This window comes from Haemaphysalis longicornis, unplaced genomic scaffold (genome assembly GCF_048455015.1).
Source record: "Haemaphysalis longicornis isolate Haplotype H1 unplaced genomic scaffold, Haemaphysalis longicornis Haplotype H1 scaffold_1, whole genome shotgun sequence".
NCBI classification, from domain to species: Eukaryota; Metazoa; Arthropoda; class Arachnida; order Ixodida; family Ixodidae; genus Haemaphysalis; species Haemaphysalis longicornis.
In genome coordinates, this window is record NW_027526203.1 from 293,529,024 (window position 1) to 293,553,786 (window position 24,763).

A 24,763-nucleotide genomic window follows, 5' to 3' on the forward strand; every position below is an offset into this window, starting at 1 on the left:
GGATACATCTGTTTTCCTGTACCATTCGTCTCCATACAAGCACATATATTCGAAATTTTAAGCAAACGATCATTTTTACATTTTCGTTATTTATTAATAATCAGTGTGGTGCAAAATGTAACACTTTTGTAGAGTTTTAGTAGCATCTGAACTTAATATAATTTTAAAATTACTTAGTATTAATATTAACTTAATATAAACAGCTGAATGTAATATAATATAAAAACGTACGTGTTCAAGAGAGCGATCTTCAAGATGCTTCGCAATTTCGACTTGAAACCCGCATTGCGAAAACCGCGTGGACAAGTCGCCAACCTCTGCCACCCAGCATGTAAAAATCATCATTTCATTTAACCATACCTTTTTTCAGTAACCTTAGGATGTCTTAGGTGAACCGGCCCTAGTAAAACTACCTTGAAAAATGCATTACCTAATACCGCAAGGCAAACTTTAAAAATACATGACCAAGCGTAATTTTATATCAATAGCGGTATTCAATCGAGAAAAAATAAACTGTGGCCGTATCAGATAATTCGCGGATGCTTTTGCTCTCGACGTGCCGGTACGTTTGAGCCGAAGTATGTTTTTACTTCTCATAACGTCTACTGCCTGAAGCCAGCTGAGACTTGCCCTAGTCATGAAAAAAATATTTTCCATGCACGTATTTTTTCCGATTGGGACTTTTTTTAGCCATAGAGTAATACTACCTACCTGCAAGAGTGCTGAAGGTACAGACCGCACATTCCCCCCCCCCCCCCACACACACACACACCTTCCCTCATGGGTTACAGCATGGGTCGGCAACCTTTCGAGGTGCAGGGCTCAGTTGAGTGAAGCCAACACGGCAATGGCCAGACGGCAAATCGGGGAAGGGGTTGGAAAGGGGGGGGGGGGTATTTTTATTTTTATGAAAAAAATGACGTTATCATGCTATGTCTGACAACGGGAGGCAATCCCAACCGGAAGCGATCTTGCTTTGTTCCTGTCCAACCCCATTTGAGGTTAAAATTGCCGTGTCAGCCTTCAGCTAAAGTGACAGTTTTGGGTAGGGGGTTCTGACGTCGTTCCGGGGGCAGCATAATACGGCCCGCAGGTCGGAGTTTGCCGACCCCTGGGTTACAGGATATAGTATCAAAGGTGAGGGCGTCATTCTTGACCCTCTCCGCACACACACAGGAGTTCGCATTGAATGTGACTGGCATGTTAAAACTTTTAATTGCAGGCTATAAAAGTGGCGACTTCTTAGCTGCTTCAATTTTGCGTTTGATTTGATTTGACGCCTTTTCGGAAAATGCTGAAAAGATGGTGCAATCTGTGCGAACACCGATGAGCTTTACCGGCTAGCGACACATCGTCCCGACGCTTTGCCCATTCGGCCACGACAGGATAAAGCGTAGGAACGCATGGTACATTCGTCCGTTGGCCCTCCTGATTGGATGACAGGCTGCACATAGTTGGAGATATGCATATTAGCATTCGCAGATGGCTCTGTCAAACCGCTTCTTCTCAAACATGCGTCAACCAGCCACACAAGCTTAATTCTGAAATTGCTATGGAGACAGCAGCTCGCCCACAAGCCTGTGTTGTGTATATATATATATATATATATATATATATATATATATATATATATATATATATACTGCAGATATAAGGATTGACAGACAAGAATGCCAAGGAAAGTAAAGGGGAGGATGTGGCAGGTCATTGAAACTAATAAAGAATTTTCGGAAGAAAGAAAGTGGAGAAAAAATGGCCGCCGGGTGGGATCCGAACCCACAACCTCCAGAATACGACCTCCAAACAGCCCCGCCGGTAGCGTAGGGGCCATCGCACCAGATACGTATTCTGGAGGTCGTGGGTTCGTGGCCCTGACGAAGGCAAGTCTCTTTGCTGAAACGTTGGCAACAATCGTGGTTTCTACCTTGTTCGAAGTTTTCTTTTCTTGTATATATATATATTTATATATATCAGGGTGTCGAACCGAAAAAAATACCGGTTCGGTTACGGTTCGGGTTCGGGTGAAATAATTTCGTTCCGGTTCAGTTCCGGTTCGACAAAATCACGTACCGAACCGGCTCGCGAACCGGTTCGGGAGCTGGAACCGGTTCGCGAACCGGTTCGATGAGTTGAATTATCACTAAAATTAGAAAAAAAAACATTTACTAGTTTAAAACGACCGTCAAATCAAAACACAAACTAACATTCAAAATGGTGCTGCTCCCCAAGGGCAGTGGCGCAATTGCAAAGGAAACTTTAAACAATTAGGAGATATTAGAAAAACACATGAAGTGGCGACGATTTACCACCTTCTTTATCGCTCAGACTTTCTGTTGTCCTTGCAACTATTCATAAAGCCAACGCCAAGAGATATGATGGTGGGATATATTTTCTGTCCTTTCCTTTTTTGTTGAAATCGCAATTGTCGCTATGCAATCGCCCATCACGCTAACCTTGAGGCCTTAAATTTAGTCCTGCGTACTGGCGTGTTCAAATACCAGCGCTTAGTAACAATGGCGCACATTTTTTATATTTGTAACAAAACAGAAAAATTCTACAACAGGCACATAAATACTACCAATTAATTAGATTATTTGGTAACCCTGAATAATTTGTTAGCTGTCACCTTATCGAATGTGTTAGCCACACTTTTGTTAAAAGTAAGCTTTAGTTACGCTCAGTCACTGCATTATTGCTCTGACCACTGCAATTCCTTTTGCGATACCGAAAGTGTGCATTACAATCAGTATGTCATCGTACCGCCTGAACCCCTACCATCGTTCCGTGTGCTACATCGCGGAATCTTATAACAGATAATGCGGTTACAAAATGAAAGGGAAATTTGACACGTGGAGCATGAGATGGGACTTTTTGGGTAGCCGCTCTTTAATTCGTCCACAGCAGTACTCCCCTCCGGAACGAGTAGCAGTAGAAGCAATGTAGCGAGTTGGCCAAACGGCTTAGCAAACAGCTTAGCCACTGAGCAGCTCCTGCGGTCACACTTGTCAAGTATTAATAATTTGCAGGTGTCGGACCTTTTAAACAAATTATGAAATGCAAAAAGTTTGCACACATCGGGTGTGAGCTTTCGCTGTTGCGCAGTGGAGCACTCCTGCAGCCTGATTTCTCCAATGAAGTCGCAGCTAGGGAAGGGCAAAGTCGTTTTATATCACCTGCAAGCTGCCGAGAATGACATTTCGTTTGGTCAGCTTGCACTACGCTCGCGCCTCCAGCAGCAACAGACCAATGCTAGATTGGTGCTCATTCATTTCCCCTGTTGTTACATAGAGCGTGATAGTGTTCAATTGTCTGGAGGGGAAAGTGCGCGAGCAAGTACGAAGTTGATGGTACGGGAAAGAAAAAAAGGCCTGAATTGCATTGACTGTGCAATATCAACAACAGAGGGTCGAACCGTTTCGGCATGAACCGGTAACCGTTATTTCTTTTTCCGGTTCAGTTCCGGTTCGACACCCTATATATATATATATATATATATATATATATATATATATATATATATATATATATATATATATATATATATATATATATATATATATAATCGGGGCTTTGTTCTTTCAGCGTGAACACTAACAAGCGCTCTACGAGCTGGAGTGTTCAGTGACATGTGCACATAAGATCGAGTTCCAACCCCCTCAGAGTGGCACGCGCTGCTTGCAGTGCCGAGAGCGGAGGCAGTTGTCAGGCGGGGGTGCATGCTCACGTTCGCTGTTGTGCGCCGCCACCTGGCCGAGCAGGCGGGCTGCAAGATCCACTTTCTGGCGCAGCAGTTCGGCCTGCGCCTCTGGCAGCTCGACGTCCACCACGCGGAAGGTCTCGGAGGTGGCCGCGTCGGCCGGGAAGGCGCCGGAGCCCCCGGCGCCGTCGCACGACACGGACTCGACCCGCTCGAGCCGCTCCTCAGCCGTCCACTCGGAAGCCGCGTGCCGCGACACCCGAGCGGCAGGTCGCACGTCATCGCCGGAGGGCCGCTGCTGCCGCTGCCGGAGAGACCAAGTGCTCACATCGGTGGCCAGCACCCATACGCGGGTCAACGCTGTACGCACTCACAGAAACTAGCAAATCTTGCAGCCGTGAGCCACCAAAACCTCCTCAGTGCCGGCACCCGCGAGCACGGCGCCGAAGCAGCATGCGGTCGCTTGCATTCGCGCGCATGGGTTCGCTAGAAGAGACACCGAACTGCGAGCAACGGTAATTGTTCGTACACTAAAGCAACCGCTCCAGTCACATTCCACGGCATACATGAATTACCGCTGGGGCCCGGCTGACGTCGTGCAGCGATGCGCTACTTCCACGACCGAGCAATCATGATGAGTTAGCACATTTGGCAATCTGCGGTGCAACGGCGGATCGACGCTGACGTATTGCACACAAACCAAGGGAGGAAGAACAGCGGTCAGTTTCGCCTTTATTAGGGATTCGGCAGAGGGATGCAAAAGCGGCACTTACCCGCCCGCCTCCAAGCCAAACCAGCACAATTGCCCTTCCCCTCGCCCTCTCCCTCTCCCCCCGCAGTACAATGGGTTTGCCCCCCTCAAGACAAAATCCTGCCGACGCCCATGGGGGAAGATGAGGCAAAATGACTGGCGGGAAAAGTGCGACATTATTTACCTACCGCCGCCTATGACGTATTCACTTCACCAGGTTAACCTCAAATTTTAGTACCCCTGCTTTTCTAGTTTTCCTCTTCAAATCATGAAATTCATCGTGGTCGGTGTAACGAGAAGTTCGGAAGATAAGATCCGTAGATTACTGTTGACTGGTAGTGTAAAAGGTGCCGAAATCTGCACGTCGGGTTTTTGCGGCGTTTACAGCAAAACCAGTAGATCCTGCTCAAAAAAAAAAAAAAAAATCCTGCTCCATTGTATCGATACCTGACTTAGTTGGGGAAAGTTCGTTTAAAGTTTCGAGTCCATCGCTTTCTTTCGACGGAAAATCTACATTAATTGAACCTGCGCTGGTCAAAACGCAGCATTAGGACGCTCTGATTGGTTCTGTACGGAATGCTTGAATATTGTTCGCGCTATTGCTCAGTATTTTGCCAAGGAGCGAGGAAAAGCGCTCGTAGCTACATGCCCGAAATATTAACTGTTTTTCCCTCTTTCGAGACAAATAGAATAGTAAATCCATTCAATCGGATGCGCAGAACATTTGAAAGTCCCATCTATCTCCCCGTGGAGGGACTAGAAGCCGGTTGTATGGAGGGATGCTGGAGAAGTACAGCGCCCCGTTCTGGGGCCAACAGAGGGTCCAACAAGACTGTGTCAGAACCCTTGTTATCAATTTTACTCGTTATAACCGTAAATTATACTGCCTGTTCTTTTAACGGAGGCATTTGTCTTATGGGCTGTGTCATTTTTCCCCGCGAGTTTCGGCAGATTGAGACCCGAGAGACTTTTCCGGTGACACTATTTTCTTATATTTCGCTAGATTCAGCGTTTTTATATTGTGAGAGCACAATGCCAAGAAAGCATACTTGTTAATGCTTGAATATGGGCTAGTTGGTTGTAGCAATGAAACATGGTAAAAACAGGACAGCTAAAGACAGGACAGAAAGGAAGAAAGACACAGGACCAGCGCTGAACATCAGCTGTGTCCTGTGTCTTTCTTCCTTTGTCTGCCGTCTTTAGCTGCGCTGTTTTTACCATGTACCAAGAAAGCAACCACGAATATATGTGTACCGTAATTTTGCCCAAAGTTTCGGAAAATAAAACAATTTAGGGGATCGCCCAATTCCGCTATCATTTTGCCTCACCTTTCCCTAGCACTGATAAGCGTATTGGCGGAAACAGTATAAGGGCACCGCACTGCCCTCCTACTCTGGATTCGCCAGTGCGGCAGTAGGAATTGCAGTGAAGACGCTCCTGTTCTTTACGTGGAAAACTGGGCGTGTCGGTGCATGACCCAAAAAACAGCGCAAAAAAGAGAAGGACAGAGACAGGACGACGAGGACTGCGCTACACGAGGTCACGAGGACGACTAGGTCAGCACAGTTCTCGTCGTCCTGTCTCTGTCCTTGACCCTTTTTTTTTTTTGCACTGTTTTATGTGTCACCTTTTCTAACTCACGCTGCATGCGCGGGGCACCTTGAAAGCATGCTCTGCTGCGCAAAAAAAGTCACCCACCTGCTGGTAGCGCAGGATGCGGGCGCGGTGCTTGCAGTGCAGGCAGCCAGACCCGAGGGCCCAGAAGCCGAGCAGGGCCACGCACAGAAGGGCCTCGCGGCGGCCCGACATCAGCGCATCGTGCGCCTAGGGCGCGGCCCTCACTGCACGGCCGGCCCCTCCTGCCTCAGCGCTGCTGCTGCTGCTGCTGCTGCTGTCGGAGGAGGAGGAGGAGGAGAAGAACGGAGCCGTTGCGCGGTATATGAGTTACAGTCTACCTTCTGAAACAGGTGAATAGAGAAATGTGGAAATCTGCATCTACATGAAGAATTACACAGCTTACACTGTAGGGCTTGTCAGCCGATTCAAAGACCTCGGACAATTCTTTCGTGCCGGCGAACAGAAATAAAGGAGTGCATTGATAGACAGAGCAGAAGGCTACTTTTTCAGCACGTTCCAACACTATGAAGCACCGCCAACGGCTACCCCGACGCGGCTCCGCAGGTGTTTACACAAGTACGTGGCTCGCTTTTAAATACGCTCCAGTACTGCCCTCCTTCCGGCGAGAGGGAGACGCCCCCACGCCTGCTCGCCGTTACGGAACGCCCCCGATTTGCTCGTGTCGCCAAGCAAAAAGCTACCGAAAGCAAAGCAAAGACAAAGAAAAGCAATGACAAAACAAGAAAGCTTCGAGAAGGAATCAATCAAAATTTTAAAATATTCTGACAGCAGCGCTGAAGAACAGGCAAGGGCAAAATAAGCAGATGAGACGAGAGCTGTACGGCAAGATGGCCACGGCAGGCGGCAGCCGCTCAATACGACTGTAAACATACCTGCAGCGCTCTTTTCCCTTGCCTGTTTCTTTAGCGCTGTGCTCAGAATGTCACCCTATCGACTTGCCTAGCTTTCCACCTTTCCTCAGTTTAAAGCCCAACTTTCTGCTGGCGTGGGCGTACTTTGCTAGATCTTATGTTTCCTTTTCTTATTCGCTTTCGCTTTTTTAAGGTGTACGGAAAAATGTCTGATCGGCGTGGGAAGAGCAGACATCGAAGCTGTTTAAGCTTAGTGAGTAGCTTGCATCAGAAAAAAAAAATGTTGTTGGTAGTCATTATTTGATGCTAGGCAATTTAGTGTCCTCGGCTGGGACCCCACCCCTCGTGAGCAGGAAAAGTTCAATACCCAGTGTATGGAAATCTCGGAAGTCCAGGACATACCAATATGGGTAATATGATGTAATCTGAAGAGGCATGCGGGGCGGTTCCATTTCAAGGTCCTTTAAACGAAATTGACCGCCCCATCTCATGCTCTGGGCAGTGCATGACCAATGTCCTACGTCACCCGGTACACCACATGTGGGACACACGAATGATGAGTTAAAGGTCAGCTTCTAAAACCACGCCGGTGTTCGTGCTGAATTCGTCCGGATTTTGGACAGCAATAACGCCTCTGCCCTTTTTTAATTCTTTGGTAATGCAAGGTCGGTAACGCGGGCTTCAAAATGATCTAAACTCTTAAAGGGACCTAATGGATCTAAAGGAGACACCCCTAGCGCCTAGTCCTGCCGTTTTCGAAGTGCACTATAGCCTATGTGAATATTGGTGTTTTTCAGAATACATTTATCAAAGGGCTAATCGGGCGGAGCAATTACCGGCCCATCTTGCAAGGCTAGGTCCGCCCGTTAACTCCCAACCACAACAGCAATATGGGTAACATTTCTACACAATGGAGCTTAGGACAGCTTATACGGGGAATAAGTGTGGCATACAGAGGAAAAAGAGCGTTTTGATGCGGAATTCCTATGGCTGCCCAAGGTAGCATGTGAAGATAACAAAACGTGCAAATTTTATGGGACGGGCGCAAAGGCACAGAGCCCGTCTCACATTAAGAAAAGGTTACAAGGGAGATGTACTCTTTCTCCACTCCTGTTCACCCTTTCTTTAAAACAGGAGAAAGATCACTGGGAAGAGAGCGAAATAGCTTTAGTTTATCTTATTGAAACAATGGAAGACTGGTGTAGCAACGGATCCGTGGACTACGCAAACGACGTGGTGTTACAATACCAAGTAATGCGAAAGACTTGCAGAAGCTTTCAGTCATCTGTGGTGACGAAGCAAGACATCTGGGCCTAAGAAATCATGGGCAATGGGGTCTAGCGATGGAGCAAATACGGCGCCAGTAAGGCCCAAGATGAAGTGTGAGGTTGTATAGGAGGGATGTGGAAAGGGTACCAGCACTCACATTTTCTTACACTGTACTACGCTTAAAGTCAAACATGCTGCCGGCGCTGTAAGTGAAACAGAAGGCAGCTGGCCGATTAGCACCAGGAGTACATGGAAAGACACTGAAACGGTACAGGACAATATAGGCTGAGCCCCTTATGGAGCCACGGGAGCTCCAAGTAATGTACGTTTTGTGCAGAAGATTAGAAACTTGAATAATAAATTCCATAGCCCCCATATCTTTACCGCAGATAGCTTCCATGTTTCTGGAACCTCGCAGAACAGTTTAAAAAACTTGAAATTTCGCACAAAAGAAGCTGTACCCTTTAGTAATAGTTGTGTAACAATACAATTCAGAACTCCCAAGAACTCCAGAGTGACCAGCACTGTAAGAGCTGTGATGAGCCAAAAAACTGCACCAGGGGCCGGAAAGCTGCATGTGAAACCCATGCTGAAATATTTATGCTCAAAACTCGATGCTATCTCAGCTACCGACGCTGTCACATACGCATGCGGGGAATCCGCTAGAAATGCCAACGCGAATTCCTTGTCACATAGACCGACGTCCATGTGGCACACACCAGTACACACACCTATGCCCAGAGGACACGTAGTACATGACCACGCTGAGGGTTGACCCACAGTGGATAGAATCTGCATCCAACCTGCTGTGATAGAGGCTTGTTTACTTGGTCCAGGGGTGAGACAGCTGAACCAGATTTGGGAGCAGCTTTTGGAGCAGCGAAATTTCGATTTTGGAGCAGAAGAACCTTGATTTGGAGCACAAGAACGACATTTATTATGTCACCTTGGGAGCCTAAAAAGTCAAATTCTTGGCCACTCGGGGGGGGGGGGGGGGAGGGAGTGCGCTTTTTAATCGGTTTTGAATGTACATAACACTGAAACAGCCTTTCAATCATTTTTTTTTCTACCTGAGTATCACAAGGAACGAACTACACTACCTTTCAAACCATTTTTTCATTCTTGGGCTCTATGCATAGATAACGCGGAGTTCCGTTGAAACTATCGAATTAAAAAACAGCAATTTTAAGAAACTTTTATTATCCCGTGAATGCCGAAGTTGTTATTTATGTAATCCCAGACTCGGCGTTACGCACAACTAAGAGCCACGGCAAAAGTTGCGCAAAGCGAGGTGACAGTCGTCGCACCCTACCAGCCCTCCCATTTCAAGCCCCAAAGTGGGCCTTCACTACAATCGTAATTATCTAGTATTGGTATGTTTTGGCATTAAATTTATTTTGGCATTAAATCTCAATTCAGATAGATGAACCATTATTACTCGCGTGCTATAATAACCCGTCCCGCTATCGGACACTGCTTGAACATTTGGCGGTAATGCAGCCTGCGCCGCCACTTCTGCAGTGTCCATCGTCCCACTCCCGCCGCTCGCAAGCTCACTGTCAACAGCAACAATAACTCGGCGTTTTATAACGCCGTAATGAGTCCCCAATTTCACTTCAAGCACGCACCGTGCCTCACACTCAAGGCCGAAACACGGCGATATTGCGGGTACCCCGTTGTTTTTGATGAACCCCCGTCTTTCGAGTCGCGTAACTTCCCGCAATAGGTCAAACGACTAAATGTAAACCGGGCCACCCCCATAACCAAAACCGCGGTAGAAATCGGCGAAGAGCAGTCTGCCTGAACCACGAGAAACTGCTTCGCCCAGCGGCCATGTTTTCCAATCTTCACCCCACCAACATGGCGGCGCCCAGTAATGTCGTTCTGGAGGTGCGGCGCTCCCGAAATTGCTGTTTTAAAATCAACTTGCACAAGTAGTTTGTGGAAACTTTATATGGGGAAACTTTAAAAATTCACACAATATAACATGTGCAACCCGACATTGTGACTTTTGAAAAATCTATCTCGTGGGCAATTTTATGCGGGTTCTTTATCGAATGATCAATCAATTAAACCTTTACAAACAGCATCACCTTCAAGGTGCTCGAAAATTATGCCGTCAGTAAGCATTTTCCCCTACTGCAATTGACGGGAGCGTTAAAATCTTTGGCTCTCACATTCTTTCGGAGCAGTTTGGCGCAATTTTTGCAATTTTCAAGCTTTTGGAGCAGCCTGGCGCAGGAAAACGAATTTGTATCAAAACTGCGCAATATGCGCAGCTGTCTCACCCCTGTTGGTCGCTTACTCCATTTATTGCTTGCTGACTTGCTAACGCTCAAGCTTCATTTCCGCATTTCATCATCTCGATGACTTTGACAGAAAAAATTAAAACACCCCTCTGTCTAACGGCGGCGATGGTTGCAACGTGTAGCTTTCTTGCGAGCGATTCAAATGGCGAAGTGCCGAAGTCAAAGCAAGAATGAATGTAGTGGGGTGTTCGCTGAGGGTAGTACTTAATAATTAGGTTGAATGAAGACATGTATAAAGAAATTGCCTTGACTGAATATGGAAGTTTCCATCATTTACACGTTCCCACTTGCATCGACCACTTTACACTTGCACTGTATGGCATTGTGATGATTGTGGTAGACGGTTAGAGGTTCTGCCATCGTGAACGGATACACAGCTTCTTTGCAAACGTCGGAGATGTGCAGGAACGGATGATTGGCGTGTCTTGGGTAACCTATTCTTCTCCAGAGTTTTCCCGTGCGCCGGACGCCATCAGTAAGGCTAAGGAAAACTTCGCTTTAAAATTGAGCCGCCTGTATCCGAATGGCGTTATCGGAGGGACGTCGGCTTTATGACACGAGGGACTAAGGTTCAATATTGACCACTGGAGCGTTTTTTGTCTTTTTTTTTTCTCGAGGAGCTTGTGTAAGGTTAGATTTTGTGTTGTGCGTTTTTTTAGTGCGCCAGGAAGCCATACAAAACTTCGTTTTAAAATGGTAGTTAATGTTTAAAGCGAAGCTTTGTATACCTCACTGATGGCCTTCCAGCGCACGGTTAAATGCATTACAGGAAAGCCAACTATAGACACGCGCCTCGAGAAAAAAAAACGCTTCCCGGGTTCGGAATCGAACCTCGGTCCCTCGCGCTACGGAAGCCGGCGTCTATCCTACTGCGCCATGCCGACACGGTAGACGCCGTTCGAATTTTGGAATTTGACTTTGACTCGGGTTGCATGAGAGAAAACTTCGCGTTTTAACTATCTTTCTAGTACGAAAGGGGCTTTGGTTTTATTTTATTTTTTGTCTGGTGTGGATGTGTGTAGATACGGCACAGGCTCGGTAGTGTATGGACTTGGTGCGTGATGGAATTGAGAACTTTAAGCTTTACTGGGATTGATGAAGGCATTAGAAGTCATTCAATTAGATTAAATGTTTTCATTTTTCAGCGAACATCTCTTGCCTTTTGAGGATAGCATTGGTTACAGCATTGGTTACACCATTGCATTTAATGGGCAACTTGAGGACTCAATAACTGCACAACAAATATTCTTCTGGAGAGTTTTGCAGAGTCTGGTGCTCGCTATTGAAATTGAGGAAAACAGGCCAGTTGCGTTGAGACGTTTGTATGAGCCATCCCATAAATAAAAGCAAACGAAACCCGCTTTTTGTGTCCGGAAAGCAAATCTCACATCTAAGGGTTAAGAAACACTGGTACATCGTGGAAGCACTAACGTGGGTAGTACGTTCGAGAGCCATTTCGAGACTGGGAATGAACTTGTTCCAAACGATAGAAGCATTTAATTGAGGCTAGGCGTAAAGCAGGAAGAATAAACTTCAAACACGGGGAGGGGAAAAACATGCTGTGTATAAGTGTATTCTTGGCCCCTTGGAGTTTTTCCTAAGTGAGATGAAACTGTTGGACAGAAAGGTATACAGCTTTGCTGTAAACGTCTCGTGTCTTTGAAGCACGAAGCTTTCTAGCGCTAGGCGTTGCAAAACGAATTCCCCGGTGTTTTAGTACTGTGACTACACGAAACGACGACAATGACGACAGAAGACGCCGAGAGCCCGAGCTCTTAAGGTGCTTCGCCCCTAAAGCAAAGATGGCCTGACTACGGACTGAAACCGAAATTACAGTATTTTTGTGGCTGTTCGACGCAATGAAGATAACCCTATGAAGTGTTCTGAGAGTCCGAGGTACCCCTTAGTTCTGCGACACAAGTTCCAAATAGTTCTCTCACATATCCCTGCCGAAACCTTTCACCTTTCGCTCCTAATCTGTGCCTGCTGGTGAGCTCTACGGCGTTGGGACATCTTGCTCCTCGAAGTGATTATCCGCCCGCTAAGCAGCTTATTCTTCCCTTTCTTTCTGCGTGATCTCGACGTAAGAGCCTACTCTTGGTGAATTTACGCCATGGAAGATAGAGCTGAGAGTGACGGCGTCGTAACGAATCCTGTGGCTTGGGACTTGTATTTTTGCACAAAGCCAAAAGATCCCGAAGGCTTGCGTGCGTGTGCGTGAGTGTATTTGTGTGCGTGAGTGTGTGTGCGTGAGTGTGTGTGTGTGTGTGTGTGTGTGTGTGTGTGTGTGTGTGTGTGTGTGTGTGTGTGTGTGTGTGTGTGTGTGTGTGTGTGTGTGTGTGTGTGCGTGTGTGTGTGCGTGTGTGCATGTGTGTGTGTTCTATATATGCCCAAACGACAACCACCCGGGCGCGGTGTCTTCTAAATTGGTGCAATAAACTGCTGCAAAACGTGACCAAGATAATGCTATCTGCTTGCACAGAAAGAAAGGCTCAGTAATGCTCGTAATTGCCCATCGACGTACCAAAGGAATACACGAGTAAATTTGCGCCGGGACGAAATGACGCTATATAGTATAAGGATGCTAACGTATGATGGTGCCGGCGAATTGTAATTATGGTCTTCATCGGCGCAGCACCCCCCCCCCCCGAAAAGAGTTATTGTGCTTCAATGACCATGAAAGCCAAATTTGGTGCAGTCACGGAAGCGACAACGCGTCATCACAGGGCGTCCTATGCTGACGTTTCGTACGTTGTCACTTCTCACTGGCAAGCCACCAACGAACGCAGGTGGAGGTCATTGCTCACACAATCCGAGAATCGCATGGTAGGGTTTGTTTTGAATTTCTTACACACTAACCACTAGTGACAACCACTGCCACTGAGAAGCGTGGAAGCAAGCGACAGCAAAAGTATAACAAAGAACCCAGATCTGCTGATTGAGTCGAGCTTAGTGAAAAGAAACTCGGCAACTAGACCGCCCGCATTATCTCCACGCCCTGCATGCTTTGGCTGCTTGAAGGCCCCCGCCATGGCGTTTTCTTGAATATGAATAATTATGGCCTGGAGTGCAGCAAATTTAGGAAGCCTACCAGACAAAAAGAATCGACCGATAACTTGTGTGATATTCCTTTATATACAGCGTTATCGAGCCAGTGTTGACAGTATGCAGTAACCTCGTTCACCGAAAATCCTTCATAGAAAAACAAATTCAACAGGTAGATTTCTTGATGTATGTCGTTGCATTCCTGAATGTAAACTTAAGCAGGTTCATTATTGGTTAGGAACTTTTCCCGTATACCGACCCGTATATATATATATATATATATGGAGTAGTAGAACTTTGAAGATGGTAGAGAACACAAGAGAAGAAAAACTTCGAACAAGGTAAAAGCACGATTGTGGCCTACGTTTCAGCAAAGAGAACTTGCTTTCCGCTTTCCTCAGGGCAATCTCTCGCCTGGCAGGCAGGGTTTATATAGGGGTAGGACCCCAGGTGAAAGGAGAGGGAAAGATGGAAGGGAAATTGAGCAAGCTGATTGGTTTCGGAGTGTGTCGGGGGAGAGATTGAGGGGCCAAGAAGGTTGTCTAGTTTAAGCCGCGAAGTAGGTCATACGGAAGTCAGCTGATGGTTGATATTCGTGGAATTTTTGGACAGAAAGGATGAGAGGGTGCTTATTGACCCGCCGCGGGGTATAGGGAAAGGATCTCAGAACCGCCGGAAGCAGACCAGGCGGTGAGGGTGGGGTCCTTATCAGAAACTATCTGCAAGCCTCAGGTCAAAAGAAAAGATAGAGACGGGGGAAAACTAACTAGGTAAAAAAAACTAGGTTTTCTTTTCTTTTTTGCTTGACCTAGTTAGTTTCTCTGACCTAGTTAGTTTCGCTGATTTCTCAATATATATATATATATATATTGTTACGGGACTGGGGTGGACAATGCCTGACAGCTCATTGAAACAACGACGATGACGACGACGACGACGAAGTGCCTGGCGCGAACCTTGCGCGAGCTCTGTCATGGCCGCACTGTACATAATGTGAATAGATCGCTTCACTCCATCGCATCGTTCGTCTAATCTGTGTCCTGCCGCCACGTAACATTTTGGTGGAGTGTGCGGTGTCATCCCCATCCTGGCCTCCACATCGCATCGTCTCGGCCCGGGCGGAATCGTCGAGGAATCGTCGGCCGTGTCGGGCAGCCCCAGCCCACTGCAACGAGCATTCGACCACGTCCCCCGCCCCGTGACCCCAGCCCGTGACCAGCCGATGAAGACGAGCCGCTACATGCCGAGACCAAAAGAACAGAAGCCGCGTCCCCAGCCCTCTCGTCCGACGTTGTTCGAGTTCCTCCGACGGTTCACTTCTGTCTTCAAGACATCGCTTTTGCGGGGCCAGGCATCATCACGTGCATCGTCATCGGTGGCGGCAGGCACATCTTCACTGTACCTTGTCATCGCATCGCTCATCCTCATCGCAATCCTCGCGTTGCCTCGGCCACGACCGGGTCGGTCGTCCTCGAACCGGGGGGTGATGTTACGGGACTGGGGTGGACAATGCCTGACAGCTCATTGAAACAACGACGATGACGACGACGACGACGAAGTGCCTGGCGCGAACCTTGCGCGAGCTCTGTCATGGCCGCACTGTACATAATGTGAATAGATCGCTTCACTCCATCGCATCGTTCGTCTAATCTGTGTCCTGCCGCCACGTAACAATATACAGTCGAACACGGATATATCGAACACGGGTATATCGAATTATTGTCTATATCGAACTCATAAATTATCCCCTTGAAAATTCTGTGTAAAAGTATAGGAATTCGTACGTTTATATCGAACGGTATTTTTCCCGACATCGGGTATATCGAACGCCGCGCGAGCTGGAAGGGGCTCTTCGGTGGTCGCTGCACCCCCGATTTCCGCGGTCGCTTAGTGCCTTCACCGAAACCCGACAGGGACAGAAGCCAGGGCCTCGGACCGTCACGCTTGCCTTCTCATGGGTAACTGCTCGGCAAACCAATCCACCTGCAAGGTCGACAACATCGAGCTGAAGTTTCTACCCCCGAACACAACAGCCAGGCTGCAGCCGCTCGACCGCTCCACTAAGTCACTCAAGGTTGGGCGCAGGAGACGGCTCTTCGATAGTCTTTTGATGAACCTCCGCGTGGGCACCAAGCTTAACGTTGACCAGCTGGGGGCCATACAAATGAGGACGGATGCCTTGGACAGCGTAAAGCAGAGCGTGGCCAACTGCTTCCGGAAGGCAGGCTTCGTGACGGCCGAATTTTCAGAAGCTTGCGAAGACGGCGACGACGACGAAGAGGGCATGGACGACACGTTTCGCGAGCTGTCGTCCCTTTTACCGGCTGCTGTTCCAGCCGGAGTGTCTGCCGCGACTTCGTGAACGCTGACAGCAATGTTAAGGCTGTTGCGAGCACCGGTGACGAGGATATCGTAGCTGCGGTTGCAGGAACCCAGGCGGATAGCTCGAGTGGCGAAGATCGTCCGGACGAGGATGTGGCTACACGATCGTACTCTACCGGTGAACTGGCGGCTGCGCTCAGCTTCATTCGACGTAGTTGCGGCGACATGGAAGGAAGTGGGCTGCAGCACCTGGATATCCTCGAGAAAATCGAGACAGGCGTCTTTAATTCCATAAACAGGACGACGAAGCAGGCCAAGATCAGCGATTTCTTTTCACGCAAATAAAGCATCCTGTTGCATCGTTAGTGCGGAATTAGTTGTCATTCTTGAATGGGCCGATCGGTAAATGGTCGTCCGCGACAGGTGAGGTCTCAGAGCCCATATTTTTTATATCGAATTGTTCATATATCGAACTATTTCGCGATCCCCGTGGAGTTCGATATATCCGTGTTCGACTGTATATATATATAGATATATATATATATATATATATATATATATATATTATTGAGATTGATTGATTGATTGCGGATTTCAACGCGCCGACGTTACGCAGGCCGTAGTGGGGGGCCCGGGATTAATTTTGACTCCGTAGGGATCTTTAACGTGCACCGAAATCTCAAATACATGGGCGTTTTTCGCTTTTCATCTCCATCGGCAGTCATGTTGCGTGCGGGGAATTTTTCCTTTTTCGGGGAATTTTCGGATGTAATTTTAGCCAAAAGGGAAAAAGGAAATCTTTAATACGTTCAGGGAACTTAAGGAGTCGTGGAGCAAAAAAGAAAAATAATGTCAGTAAACCAGACGCCGCACCATTTATTACTTTGTTGTTGCTTTTTTTTTTTAATTTCCCTAACACACCCTCGGATTTCCGTTTAAATTTCCGCATTCTTGTAACCGCTAGCCACCAGCATTCAAGACCGCTTCCAATCCTGTTCATAGAAACGAGGGAGCATACAGGAAAGAATACTCTGGGAGAACGAACTAGTAAGGCGTGAAGCGGCGGTGGCTGAAGGGCTGAAGCTTGTTCTCATGTATTCCTGCGCACTGTAAAAAAAAAAAGGTATTTCGGGTGTGCCTTAGTCCGCGTGCTTGCAGTCAACAACTGATGGCGCCAGCAGTCTCGGCGCTGAGCAAAAATCGCTTTGATTGCCCAACAATTGCAGTCCTTCTATAAACGGGCACTTCAAAACTTGGATCTCTAGCATGCAACGTAAGCATTCTGTTTGGTACAAAGCGTGAAATACATAGTCAAAGGCTGCTGAGCGGCATTTTTAGTGGAATTTAGTTCACACTGAAGCTCTGATTCTCTGAACGGCGTCTGCGTCCGGAAGGATTCGTAAAGTAGACATAGGTGGCGTTGGCTCACGCTGAAAACCTAGCAGGAATTCACATAAAGATCTATCAGGTGCAGAAAGGGAATGGAGGGAATTTCGCAGGGAATTCTTGAGAAACCTGAGGGGAAAATATGCTAAAAATAGGGAATTTCTGAACCGAGAAATGGGAATTTTTCTGCCCAGTACGGAACATCACTGTCCACCAGAGAAACGGCCGCCGAGGACGGGGAATCGCACCCGCCTCCCGCGTACTTGGGCTCAGCCGCCAAAATGCCAAAACGTCCAAAATGCAAAAACGTCAGCTGAAGACGAATTGCTGATAATACGAAAAATTGTCCCGGTCCCATCGAGTTCGTCTTAACGGGAGTCTCGTGTATATATATAAATAAAAAAGAAATACACACGTAGAAAAAAGAAATTTAAGTGTTCTTGTTTGTTCTTTGCTTTGTTTTGGTGAACTTATGTCAGTGTCAAAGAAAACGTCCTTGAGTAACCGAGTGAGAGAGGAGAGTACACTACCGACATGCGTTAGCTGTGTGGAGACCTGATCGTCGAGTGACCACATGTCTGAGAAGGTGAATTACATGAGTTGCAGGTCACCACAGCGTGATGTAGGGCTTGCACGTTTTGGGCAGCATGTAAACGGAAGCCAAGAACCTTACATCTGGTGACGATAAGAATGGTAGAGACAGAAATATGACGGCTGATAGGGGGTGTCGCTCGGCTCATACGAGAAGTGGCTGAGAAGGGGAATCTCGGATTTTTCCGGGGAAGGAAAAAAACCAAGAGTTTAGCGATCACCTTCAAATTCATCCTGACTGTGCACCCCAAACGTTAGGCCTACGGAGTGCCCACCCGAGAGTTGCTGCAAGTATTCTAGAAAAATTACTCCAACCTCCCCTCGCGGGAACCCCTGTGTAGATGCGACGCATAGGGGGTTCCGTTGTTGTTTCCGTTAGGTTGATTCTCCCATCGCGTGAAACGTGCCGTGAACCCCCTGCCGCGGCTATGACGCAACGTTGCGCGGCTATGACGCAACACAATCCAACACAATCCACTTTAATCCAATCCCATCCAAATCCAATCCAATCCAATCCAACCCAACCCAATCCAAGCCAAGCCAAGCCAAGCCAAGCCAATCCAATCGAATCCAATCCAATGCCCCTCGCGAGAGAGTGTTCGCTATCGGAGAGGAGAGGAGGTGAGCGGCGGAGAGCGCTGCTCGCACGACGAGGAGAATGGGGGAGGGTGTGGACGGACAACGACAACGCCGTATGGAGGGACAAGGCGAGTGAATGAGATGCCGTCGCATCTAAAAGTGGTGCGTACCTCCGGAGTAACACATACTCGAAGCGTGGGATCGAGCAACCAAAGAACCCATCACAAGAAAGCTTCGCGTTCAACCATCGTCGTCGTTAGACGGAGGGGTGCATGAAGCCAGCTGCGCGCATTTTCGGAAGACCGTCTGGAATGTTAAACGTTAGAACCATTCATCCGTTTTTTTTTTTAGACCTCGACGCCGCCAATATACCATAAACAAAAAAGCACCACCTGGTGATTATCTTATCAACGCGCTACACGCCTGCCTGTTTTTTCCGCGGACAACAGTCCTGGCTTCTCTTTATTTGCTTAATCGCTCAGATTTTCTTCGTCCCGAGACCATGTGGGACCCTAAAAACGACAGCGGCAAAACAATTACCACTTTTTTTTCTTACATGAACGCGAAATTTTTTCGTGTATAAGAACCACCAAGCACCGTCTGAGATTTTGACGGGCCGAATAGGAGCAGATTTATTATGAAAGAACACGCGCGACGGTTTCTTTTTTCTTTATTTTTCCTTTTTTTTAAATTTTTTTGCTCTTTTCTTCCCCCTTTTCCTTTTTTTTTTTTTTTTTTGCTGTCAAAAGTCCCACGTATGGAGTGCTGGCTGGGTAGAAAGTAAACACCATCCCGGATACCTTAAAGGAGCCATGAAGAGAAAATGCAAGTTTGTTTTATTCGAAAGATTTAGTGTTTTATAGTAACTCCAGCGCTTGTCCGGATACAAACGATGCTTTATTCACTACGAAATTAATTTATTTAGGTTAAAATTTTGATTTTCCCGCTAAATCGTTTGTTTTCGGGGTCTGCAATGACATCACAGGATCCGACCGCTCTGCTATAGTGAACTAGAATAGCTCTGCAGCCTAGAGTACCTTCATTCAAGCATCCGCCGTACAGGGTAGAGACACGTATACGCTGGCGCCGCCATTTTGGGTCGCTCGCTCGCCGGCGAGGCAAGTCATTGTGTCAAAACCGCGCTAAAATTATTGCCGCAACGCGATTTACTGGCGAAGTTTGATTCATATTATCTGTCTCGCGTGGCTAGGTCTCGTAGGAAACGAAAAGAACAACGAGTTGAGCATGTTGGCCCAATTGCGGCGGCACGGGACCGTTCAAGGGGTGTCTCCACCCTGTACAGCGGTGTGGTACGTTCCCGCGTTTCTTTACGTTACCTGAACCTAGATGGCGCCACCATACCGTGGCAAGCCTTTGGTTTGTTTGTGACCGTATTTACACCTGGTTTGTTTTTATTCTGGGACAAAATATTCGTCCCCTGAAACAGTGCTCGCTCGACAAATATGGTCACGTAAGACACCGTTGCTTGCGTCAATCGGCCAGTGTCGTCTGAGACAACCCCAAGCCCCGTAGTGCTGTGCAGCTAAACCAAGCATGTTGTGCGCAGTACGAACAGCAGTACGCATCAGTACTTCTATGTTTACATGTGATTTCGTAACTTCCACTGTTTGTCCAATCATTCTTATTGCTTTGTAAAGAATGAGCCCTAAATTTAAGCGCAAATCGCTCGTTCGGCAAGCTTCTAAGCTCTACCTAATTTGAGTCTGCTTGTGCCGGCCTCCCCCAATCGCAGAGCTGGCTCGAATGACATCATAGGTTCTGTTGCGGAAAATGAGCTGGTGGGTCGCATGGCCATTCCCTTTTTTTCTAATCATGTAGCTTATTTCAGCGAAGTTTACGTTAAAAGTGGTGTCAGTATAATTCTAACGAGGCAATCGTTTGAATGAACCAAACTTGTGTTTTCTCTTCATGGCTCCTTTAAAGATTAAACTGGATATGTGCAGACAGGCTAGGAAGCCTCTCTGGCACACAAACAGCACTCCCTCACCAGAGAAGGACCTGGGCACCCTAGTGTAGTAGTTGGCCCAACCTTCCACGATTAACCAACCCAACTCTCGGCCCTCAGTACCCAGCAGCTGTAGAACACCCGACCATGGCGCAGGTAAGGCCAGCGAAACAGCAGAGGGCGCTTAGAATCTCTTGGTCCGGACAGGACGCCTCTGGAACTTGAACGTGGCCATGTTCAACACACGAACTTTCCTAGGGTCCCTAATGGAAGCTTAGCTGCACTATTAGAGCAGATCTGCGACGTTAAATGGGATATTGTTGGGCTAAGTGAAATTAGAAGAACGGCTTCACAGAACTGACTAGCGGGCATATTCTGTGCTATCGGGGACCTAACGAAAAGAAAGAGCACGGGGTGAGATTTTTGATTCACAGGGAGATCGCAGTGAACGTGGAAGAATTCTTCAGTATTAACTAAAGGGAAGGAGTTGTTGTGATCAAACTAAACAAGAGATACGGGTTAAAGATAATACAAGCTTATGGATAAAAATAAAGTTAAATATAATAATAAGCTTAATAGAACCGCTACCTACGTGAATGAGGCTGCAGGCTGTTTCTACGAAGAAGTCGAGTCAGCAATGAATAAGGGAAAAGCACAATTCACACTTTAATGGGACAGTTCAAAGCAAGAGTAGGTGCAAACACAATAGGAGAAAAATCAGTGGGAAATTTTGGAACAGGCAATCCCAACAGTTGAGGAGGTACACTGGTTGGATTTGCTGAGAGAAATAACCTGAAACTAATGAACACATCCTTCAGGAAACGCGAGAGTAGGAAATGGACATGTAAAAGTCCTGACTGGATGACAAAAAAAAAACGAAATTGACATCATTTTGTATGGCAACCTAGGTATTGTGCCCGACGTGGAGGTTCTAAGCAAGATTCGGTGCAGTTATCATGGGACGGTAAGGTGAAAAGTAAACGTAAATCTCAAAAAGGAAAGACGGAAACTCATAAAAGTAAAAATCTCAGCATCAAGTCAGCCAGAGACACGACGAAGGAGTTTAAAATAACCCTTCAGAACAAATTCGCACTTTTAGACGACAAGAACAAGGACAGCGTTGACAATCTAGATGACAACCTAACAACCACAATCAAAGACTCAGCAGCGTCTATTGTACAAGCAGCATGTTGGAAATAAATTGGAAAAGTGAATCAGCAAAAAAATCAGCTTATTGCGAAGCGTCAGAACCTAAAATTGTCGAACACGGTGGATCCAATTGAATTAGCGCAGCTGTCGAAATTGATTAACCGAAGGAAAACAAATGACATTCGTGCGTACGACATGGCGGTCATCGGGGAAACGTTGGAAAAAGGAGGAAGCTTGAAGGAAACAAGCAGGAAGTTGGCTATTGGCGGAGACAGAATGTACGCACTCAGAGACAAACAGGGTAACATTACGCACAATATGTGCGAGATAATAAAATGATGTTGAGGACGGCATAACCGTGGATATTTTGAATAAGGGTGGAGATTTAATATTAGAAAAGCTTGCTAAACTATTCTCAGAATGTTTAAGGACTTTAAAGGTGCCCACAGCCTGGAAAAATGACAACATAGTTTTAATTAACAAGAAGCCAGATACCAAAGATGTTAAGAAATACAGACTTCTAAGCCTACTGTCGTTTGTATACAAGCTGATTACCAAAGTAATAGTTCACCGCATGAACGAAAACTTAGATTTTCAACAACCAAAGGAACATACTGGGTTTAGAAAAGGATACTCTACAATGGATCACATCCATGTTATCAACCAAGTAAATAATAAACCGCTTTACATGACATTTATAGACTATGAAAAAGCGTTTGTTTGCTCCAATTAACACCACTGCAGTGGTAGACGCCTAAAGAACCAAAGAATAGAGGAGACCGCACTAAGACTTCTAGACGACATATATGAAGAATGCACCGTCAGGATTACCCTTCAGAAGCAAAGTGAGAAATTTCCGAACCGAAAGGGAGTACGACAAGGAGATACCATATCGCCAAAATTGGTCACAGCATGTCTTGAGAGTGCATTCAGAAGGCTTGACTGGGAAAACTTGTTTACGGATAAACGGGGAATACTTGAGCCATTTGAGGTTTGCAGACGACATGGTCTTGCTCGGTGAGTCTGCAGAACTAAAAAAAAAATGATTGAGGAAATACAGTCAGAGATCTTCGCAGTGGGATAAAGATAAATAGGAATAAATATAAAGTAATTATAAATAAACATGCTGAACGCGTCTTTTTCAGCATAGGTAACGAAATACTCGGACAAGTCGAAGAATATAACTACCTTGGAGAGATGGTCAGTGCTGATCCCAGCCACAAGAAAAATGAAGGAAGCTCACCGTAACGCGTAAGACATGAAGGTAGCGAAGCTGTACGCAACCTTCACGGCCATCACGACGGTTTGAGTCCTCGATTGCAACCGATTTGCTTCTTCGCTGCCGCAGTGACCTTTACTCCATTTTTGTTGGCATAAGTGTAGGCTTCGTTCATTTTTTGGGAGTGATAATCATTGGACATCACCGTGGACATCATTGGACGCACGCTATGACGTGTATTTCTCGTCCCGAGCAAGTGTTGCCATTATTACTGCGAACGCTGGAGTCTTTTTTGTTCCGAGCAAGTGTTGCCACGATTACGGCGAACGCTCGAGTTTTTTCCGTCAATCTTGGCCAATCTTCCCAAGTGGGTATGCTTGGCTTGAAAAACGTACGCCGGGGACGCTGCGCGGCCGCCGCGAGGTCCGCGCTCACGTGCGGGCGTTCGGCAATTTCTTGGTAGTTTTAACTGCGGACACGAAAAATTACGATCTGCTAAACAGCTTCGCTGCTAAAAGAAATGCGGCGCAGAATATGAATGGGTTGGGGTGCATTCGGCAAGCACTCGCAACTAATGAAAAGCAAGCTACCTCTATCTCAAAAAAAGAAAGGTATTTAAAAAATGCAAGCAATGACATACGGAGCGGAAACATGGTGCCTTACTTAACAACTAGAAAGCAAACTTAGGTCCGCCCGACGAGTCATGGATCGAATAATGATAGGAGTAGTGCCTAGGGACAAGAAACGAGCAACCTGGACTAGGGAGCAAACTCGAAAGACGTCATCATAGGTCAAATTAAGAAAAAGAAATGGACTTGGGCTGGCCATATGTAGTACGACGAACGGACAACGGGTGGACCAAAAAGGCAACACAATGGACACCGACAGATGGGACTAGAAGAAGGGAAGGCCACTAACTCGATGGAGAGACGAAATAACAAAATTCTGAGGCAAAGAATGGACTCGCGCAACGCAGGGCAGAAGCGGGTGGAGGTCAATGCGAGAGGTCTTCGTTCTGCAGTCGACCTACATAGGCTGTTGATGATGATGATGAACAAAGGGGTTGTAAAAAGAGAGGAGAAGGAGTGAGACTTTGGAATAAGGGTGGTAATATAATATGACATAAATATTTGAGAAGGGTTAAGGGGATGTCCAGTGTTTCAACGAGCATGCCGCTACGTACAAACGAACGCGAATGGTGTGCCCGTCCTGGCATCGTAGGAGCAGTCAGGTAACGTGCTACGGTGCGAGCCACCTGAGTCTCCTGGAGAAGAAGAAAAGTGGTAGGTAAGGAGGTACTTATTAACATCGAGGCGTCAAAACGCCTTAGTGCCCCATTCTGCGAAAAACCGTTGTTTTTGTAGTTGTTGTGCGGTCAAGAAAATGGTTGCCGCTGTAAAGAGTAAATGAGAATTAAGAACCCTTCCACCCTGCCAGGAGGGAGATCCAGGGAAGCTAGCGCTGTGGTGGGATTTGCAAAGTTGGGGTTCACCGAGATTGGGGATTTGCTATGTTGAATTATAAATACAGCGGCGTGGTCTCTACGTCACAGACTAAGGACACATACTATTGGTGTGTAGAGACAAGGACATTTTACTATAGCGCCCAATCAAGGCGCAGACTGCACTGCGTTGCACAGTGACCGCTGAAGAGCGCGCGGGATTACACATTGTTAGGGGGGAGGAGACGCGCTGCGCGTGGCGAGGATTATACATGATTCGCAAAAGAGGCACCGGCGGTCGAGAGGAGAATAAAGTGGCGCTGTAACCATACTATCTCCGTAGCCGACCGGGCCTGATAAGGTGTCGGCACCCCACGCCAGACAGTTTCAGGCCATTTTCACCCATCTACCCCCCCCCCCCCCCCTTAAAACCTCATAGCATAGCCGTAGCCGACCATGCTTCGCTGTGCAACGCCCAATGCGGGAAAGCCAGATCACAAAGAGAAAGCTTACTACGATCCCCTTTAAATCCGCTCCAGCTCTGAACTTA

At 47.0% G+C, this 24,763-nt stretch overlaps 1 protein-coding gene across 1 annotated transcript in view; it reads right to left on the reverse strand.

Moving 5' to 3' along the window:
- The window catches only part of LOC144148209 (putative G-protein coupled receptor CG31760), a 249,170-nt gene that overhangs the window by 99,051 nt on the left and 125,356 nt on the right, over positions 1 to 24,763 (reverse strand). Inside the window, exons 3-4 of the mRNA XM_077679793.1 lie at positions 6,147 to 6,339; positions 3,725 to 4,001 (exon numbers count right to left, since the gene is read on the reverse strand). Coding sequence (XP_077535919.1) covers positions 3,725 to 4,001; positions 6,147 to 6,257 — 388 coding nt within the window. The 5' untranslated portion in view covers positions 6,258 to 6,339. The remainder of the gene's footprint in view (positions 1 to 3,724; positions 4,002 to 6,146; positions 6,340 to 24,763) is intronic.